The sequence below is a fragment of the Palaemon carinicauda genome, chromosome 15 (genome assembly GCF_036898095.1).
Source record: "Palaemon carinicauda isolate YSFRI2023 chromosome 15, ASM3689809v2, whole genome shotgun sequence".
Lineage (NCBI taxonomy): Eukaryota > Metazoa > Arthropoda > Malacostraca > Decapoda > Palaemonidae > Palaemon > Palaemon carinicauda.
Window position 1 is genome coordinate 48,235,642 of NC_090739.1, and position 7,500 is coordinate 48,243,141.

At 35.7% G+C, this 7,500-nt stretch overlaps 1 protein-coding gene across 2 annotated transcripts in view; it reads left to right on the top strand.

Annotated features, from left to right (window-relative positions):
- The window catches only part of LOC137654605 (probable G-protein coupled receptor CG31760), a 1,168,850-nt gene that overhangs the window by 903,273 nt on the left and 258,077 nt on the right, over positions 1-7,500 (top strand). For both annotated transcript variants that reach the window (XM_068388385.1, XM_068388387.1), the window contains exon 8: positions 6,872-7,137. In XM_068388385.1, the coding sequence (XP_068244486.1) occupies positions 6,872-7,137 (266 nt within the window). The remainder of the gene's footprint in view (positions 1-6,871; positions 7,138-7,500) is intronic.

Sequence of the window (7,500 nt, forward strand, 5' to 3'; positions counted from 1 at the left end):
CTAATAAAAGTGTTTTTTTTTTTTTTTTTTTTTTTAACGTTGAAATAGAAGACACTCTTCCAAATTATGTAATTGTACCCTCCCCAGAAACTGAATGGAATTTAAAATAGTTGTATAAGATTTCCTGGAAGTTTGTTTCCTGCAATCTCAATGTTTGTCAGTTATGCCTTATCTTGCGGCTTCTGAAATTTCTAAAGGCAAGTCACCTTTAAAATGTATGACGACAGTAATTAATTTATTCTGTAATTAATGCTATTGTTTGAACACAGATTGCTCCTGGGGAATCTCTATCTCTCTCTCTCTCTCTCTCTCTCTCTCTCTCTCTCTCTCTCTCTCTCTCTCTCTCACTTATATACGGTTCTATACCGGTTCGGCGAAGTCCGGTTCAGCGATGTCGTTTTAAGAAATACTCTTTAAGCAATGGTCGTTTTCAGCGGAACTATTTGAGCAATGACTAGTTTAAGTGATGAGCAGTATAAGTGCCACTAGTTAACCTTGCTATTTATTGGGAAACTAGAGCTTAGTATTTTAAAATCAATAGACTACAGTTTTTCATATAGTGAGGACATGTGAATCATCGGTTTTTTTATTTGATAGTAAGTACTTATTCGGTCACCCATCATGGAAATAATTTTATTAAAGCGTGGACCAGACAAAGTTATATTAGATTTATATATAGAAAGGACAAAACAAGTCTAAGCACTATTATATGGCATTGTGAGGCATATAACTGCAACGGACGATTAAAGGCAACTGTATACTACAGAAATGACAATAATTGTACGGAAAAAGTGAGCGTTAGTATAGTCGTGACTCATTAAAGTTGAAATGGAAAAAATTAAGGATAAATTTGTGATCGCTGCCGAAAAGACACGATCCACCACGACGCTGACTTCAGTACGCAACAGATGGGGTTTCAGACGCACGTATGTGAAATTTCTTTTCAATACGTTGAAAGTTGCTTATCAAAAGTAAGGAGATGGGTGATAACTGAAAACTTTAACTAACAGGGTTGTCGTGGCCTATGTGGCAACGTCCCTGCTAATGATCGCCAGACTGGGGTTCGAGTCCCGCTCAAATGGGCTAGTTCCTTTAGTAGTTTCGACCTCAGCATCCTTGTGGGGGAGCATATAGGTCTATTTGCTGAGTCACCAGCAGCCATTGCCTGGCCCTCCCTGGTCCCAGCTTGGATGGAGAGGGGACTGGGCCGCTGATCATATGTATAATGGTCAGTTCTAGGAAATTGACCTGCTTGCGAGGGCAATGTCACTGTCCCTTGCCTCTGTCATTCATGGGTGGCCTTTTAACACGTCATTGAGTCCGGTATTCTAAGTTCCTTTTTGTTAATGCGAATATAAAACGTTAGCCTAACTATTAGTCTGTCAAAGGAGTAGAAAAGCCTTGTTTTTGTACTTCTGAAGCACGATTAGTTCTCTTTTGAAATAATGCAATCACAGCAGTGACAGGTAGGCCTACTAGTTGGTATCTGAAGACCGTTGCCTAACAAAGACCGGCGATATATATATATATATATATATATATATATATATATATATATATATATATACGTATATATATATATATATATATATATATATATTATATATATACATGTTTATATATATATATATATGTATAAATATATTATATATATATATATATATATATATATATATATATATATATATATATATTATATATATATGTATAAATATATTACATATATATATATATATATATATATATATATATATATATATATATATATATGTTTCCTGTCACGCTCAGGGAAAGAGGATGTAAACATACCTTGATGTGAGGGGGGGGGGGAAGTACTCCAAGAGATGCACTCGGATACCGCTCTCTCCCACAAATTACCGAACCAACGGGTTGTAGTTAAGAAACTGGGGAGAGGGCGTGAATGGTTGTATCTGTATGGCGTGCGTGTGTGTGTGCTTATCTATACAATTATTTAATATTATTATTATTATTATTATTATTATTATTATTATTATTACTTGCTAAGCTGTAACCCTTGGTGGAAAAGCAGGATGCTATAAGCCAAAGGGCTTCAACAGGGAAAATAACCCAGTGAAGAAAGTAAATAAGGAAAAATTGTAAGAAGTTTAATAACAATAATAACACTAAATTTCATCTTTCATTTATAAACTATAAAAACCTGAAAATAACAAGAGGATAAAAATTTCAAAATAACGAGAGGAAGAGAAACAAGATAGAATAGAGTGGCCGAGTGTACCCTCAAGCAAGAGCTCCCTAACTCTAGACAGTGGAAGACCATGGTACAGAGGCTATGGCACTACCCAAGATTAGAGAATAATGGTTTGATTTTGGAGTTACTTTCTCCTAGAAGAGCTACTTACCATAGCTAAAGAGTCTCTTCTACCCTTACCAAGAGGAAAGTAGCTACTAAACAATTACAGTGCAGTAGTTAATCTTTTGATAGAAGAAGAATTGATAGGTAATTTCAGTGTTGTCAAATGTATGAGGAATGAGGAGAATGTGCTAAGAATAGGCCAGACTATTCTATGTATGTGTAGGCAAACATGAAATGAGCCGTAAAATGAGAGATGGATCCAATCTAGCCCTGTCTGGCCAATCAAAGGACCCAATTACTCTAGCTGTAGTATCTCAACGGGTGGCTGGTACCTTGGCCAACCTACTACCTACTACTACCTAAAGCAGTCTTTTTGGCGGGAATGTCGCATTTTTGATGTAATATTCGACCAGAAAAGCGAAAGTGATTAGTTCTTTATAAGTATAAAGTTTCTCTTGTTACATTGGAAAATACGTTTTCCTGATACCATTACGACATCTTTATATAGTAATGTGATTCGATTTTTATGTATCTCTGAGGCACCCAAATTTTTCGAATAAAGGAAAATATACATGTTTCCTCCCATAAACAAAATATCATTCGTTTACATTTCTCAAAATGTTTGTTTGTTATGGTTTGTAATGACCTTTTGAATATTGAAATAGCCCAGGACTTCCCCTTTGCATATGTAATGGAGGGTAAATTTATAAATGTAATGTAATAATAACTACTTTCTATAAGGTATAATATTCACATTACTCATATTGTAATGAATTTTCTTTCGAATGAGATTTTATCGTTATTTTTAGTATTTTATTTCCAATAATTCGTGTTATTCCCATGACAGTAACCTTGAATAATTGACTATTTCGAAGATAGGGATTCGAAATTAGCAACACACTGATCATGGAATTTGGAACGAGATATCCGGGTGTCATTATAGTCCTCCTCTCCCATAGGAGTCCAATGCCCCTGTTATGCTTTGTTAGGCTTTTCTTTTGCTTCGGTAAGAAGTATCCTTGCTTCTTCAAAAATTGGATGAATAGTTAGGAAACAGGAAAAACAACGACCTCTCACCACGAGGAAGAAAACATCAGTTCTTATAGCTTTCTTTAGATGAAGAAAAAAATCTAAATATAATGTTTTCGTTGGATTCTATTAAACAAAGCGTTATTGTTGCGTTTCATGACTATTGTACAGATTTCATAAGTCAGTGTCTTGAGCATCGCCGATTAAATTCAGATTAGTCGATTTCTTTGTTAACATCGATATGAATCTTAAATACCTCGATTGCGCAATACCTTCCCCCCCCCCCTCTCTCTCTCTCTCTCTCTCTCTCTCTCTCTCTCTCTCTCTCTCTCTCTCTCTGGTTTAAGAGTTTAAAAATCCGTTCATGAATGGCAGAGGTATGTGACAGTGACAATACTCTAGAGCAGGGGTCGGCAACCTATGGCACGCGTGCCAGACTTGGCACGAGGGGTGCTTGTTTATGGCACGACATTTGATTTGGAGGAGCAAACAAAAATCCTGAAAAATACTGAGAGAGAGAGAGAGAGAGAGAGAGAGAGAGAGAGAGAGAGAGAGAGAGAGAGAGAGAGAGAGAGAGTTCAGTACTGTGCATCATTACTTTTATCTCTATGGTTTGAATTATTAACTTTGCTTCAAATTATTATACATCTCCATCTAACTATGCTACCTCTCCTATGATATGTGCCGGTCAGCACAAATACAATGGGTCATGCCTTACTTCTGGATTAAGTAATTTCCCCGATCAGGTCAGATTGACTGAGTATGGTCCCTTTTATAATTTTTTGAGATCTAGATTAAGGTACCAGAGTATGGTCCCTGTTGTTTCAGTGAGTCCTTGGCCCTCTTATGTAATATTCTTTCTAGTTAAATGTTGCCATGGCTACCGCGAAAAAACTCAAGCTTGATGTCCGATTATTTCAGTCATCATGGACAAATGACTTTGGATTTATTCAGCAGAGTGATCGTGCTGTGTGTGCTCTCTCTTGTGAAAATGTCATGTGTTGCACATCGAGTGTTAAACCACACTTTGAAACAAAAGAAGAACAGGCTTTCAAGGATAATGCGGACAAAGCTGAAGTGATTAAGAAAGTTGCAACCCGCTATAAGAAACAGAGTAATGTTTTCGAAAACTTGAATACTAGCAAAAACAATTAAACTGAAGCGAGTTACAAACTAGCTTTGTATATTGCTAAGCATGAATGACTTTTACTGCTGCAAATTTTTAAAAGCAGCTTTCCTAGAGTGCTCTGATGTTTTATTTGATATCATATCAAACAAACAAGTTATCATCTCATGGATAAAATACATGCCTGTCTCAGATAGAACCGTGGAGAGACTTATTTCTGAATTGGCTGATAATGTAAATCACCAGCATTTGGTTGCGTTAAGAAGTACAAATGTGTTCAGTGTGCACTAGATGAAAGCGTGGATATCAATGGCATTCCCTGCTTGGCAGTTTTTGCCAGGTATAGCAACACAGAGGTACACGAGATATGTTGTCCCAAACCTGTAAATGACAAAACAAAGGGAAAATACAAACTGGAGGGATTCACTGACCATTTTGAGACTAGAGAAGATATAGGAAAGATTTTTGCTATTAAAACATATGGTGCTCCTGTTATGGTAGAAAAATAAAGGCTTTACAAAATGGTTGATGATAAAATTGGGCAATCCATTGCACTAAATGGTTCATCAAGAAAATTATTTTCTTACATTAAGCACATTCTCAGCCCCCATAGTAGCAGGCTGACAACGGATCAGTTGGGGGGTTGTGTGAAACTCAAGGTGTCCAAATATTCACCTGGAATTTCAATTTTGGCCTTTGGGAAGCAAGAGCAAGAATCTCATTATATGTTCAGGTATAAACTTAAAATATAAGATATTTTTGTTACGACAAGTACTAAATGCCACAAAATTTAATAAATTATAATTAAAATGGTTCCTACATACCGAACAATTTCAATTTAAATCTTTTTATAGTGCTTAAGAAATAGCAACTGGCACGCAAGGTAGGAAAAATAATGGTAATAATTATCAAGTGGCACATTGTCTTCAAAAGGTTGCCAACCCCTGCTCTAGAGGCTGGTCATATATACGTATGATCAGCGTCCAAGCGTCCTCTCCACCCAACCTAGGACCAGAGAGGACCAGGCAATGGTTGCTGATGACTCAACAGGTAGACCTGTTGCCCCCCCCCCCCAAAAAAAAAAAAAAAAAAAAAACATTTTACACTCACAAGGATAGTGAGGTTGGAGACCTTACAAGAAATTATGGATCCTGAGCGCGAATTGAAGCCCAGTCCGCCTGATCACCAGCCAGGGACGTTTCCAATAGTCTTCCTTTTTATTTTTCTAATTATTCCAGGGGAAGAAATCACTTTAGTATCTCATAATTTTTACTTGGACATTTTATGATCTCGTTCATAATTTTTGCTTGGACATTTTATGATCTCGTTTAATAGGGCATTGTTATGTGATTGCAAACTTTTAGCAACTGTGCACTGAGACTCTTCAAGGAACAGTATTCAACAAAGGATGGCCAAAATATACTTGAGCTTCAAATGATAAGAATTAGTGGTGATAAAGACAGCCTCTGAAGAACCTGTAAAAGATTTAGTAAAAGTACGTTTCGTTAAAGGAAGATAAAAAATGTGATAAAAAAAAGTATATGGAATTTGCGAATTTCGTGGAAAGTTCCTGAGAGGGAAATATGTGATAGATGTGTAAATGCGATGTTGGGATGGTAGTAGAAAATCCTAGATTAAGATCAAACACGTTTTACAAATATCAGTGTTAGAGTAATGCGAAATATGGCTTGGCCGAATAAATTTGGATGTCGACATAAAATGACTAGAAGGAAAAAAAAAAAAGAGAGGGGATAGCAATTACTTCACAAACGATTAGACTAAACATAGAAAGATATTGATAAGAAAAAAGGGCAAACGTTGACAAGGTAGATCATTTAGCAAAAGTCAAGACATTTGAATGAGTGCGATTAGGAAATTGATGTTTTGTATATAAAATGATTTGATTCGCATAGCTTCAAATAATGGATTATCTGAAAAGAAAATATTGATATATTAACATCAAATGAGAAAACAATGACAAAAGAAAGCTAATTTCCGAAGCGTAAAACTTTGGAAATAAAGAGCAATTTGTAATATTTTTTAACTTTCTTTATCAAATATTTTTCTTCTAAGAAGGGTGGCTTTCCGTGGATCATTGTAATATTAATACTTTAATAGTTATATCGGGGAGGATTCCGTGAAGAAACCTTGTAATGCATATGGAGAATTACAATTATAAAGATGAAAAAGTAAATTTTTCTATTTAGAACTATAAAAGTAAAAGAGCCATTTCTAAGTTTTTCTTCAATATGGAAGACATTAATCGTCATTAGTTCTTTTTTGCATTTGGATTTTGTAAACGTGTGCATTGTACTTTTTGTCAGTTTATATTTGATATTTTAATGATTTTCCTGATTACTTTCTCTTTTCTTTTTAAACAGCTTCAAGCCGCCATCGTAATGGCAAAGCCTTGGTATGAGGACGCTTACAACGAGACCTGGGCTGCCCAAAATGCCACGAAGTTTCAAAAGAACTTGAAGCCTCCGGTCTTTATGGGATGGTGGACATTTCCATACTTTGATTGTGGTTCTAGAAGATGGTTGCTGAGTTACACGGTACCCCTTTCGTTTGATGTCACAACAGATGGAAATTCTAGATCTTCGCCTCAACCTTCGGGGAGAAACACTAGAACATCTACCCAAATCAGGTAACTAGAAAATATAATACATAACTTGTGAAATGTTCTGTTTATTGCGTTAGAAAGGTCTTGGCGAGATCAAAAGAACGATAGAATGTATTTAATTGAACTGCTTTTTATAGGGATGGTAATTACATTTTCTGTGGGATTGCTGAGGTGTTTGAGCAGCACCGTGAGATTTCAAGAATAATTATTACCCACGATTATTTTCACTGCCTATTTTAATTTATGAGCGTTTTTGTAACAATTTTTAAGTCGGTTTCTTTCGAATAATATTATGTTGCAGGATTATTATTTTGAACTTTCTTTCCTTTCTTCACTGTATTATAAATTCTCTTCATTCTCGAGTCAGTTTTAGTTCCACATCCCGGT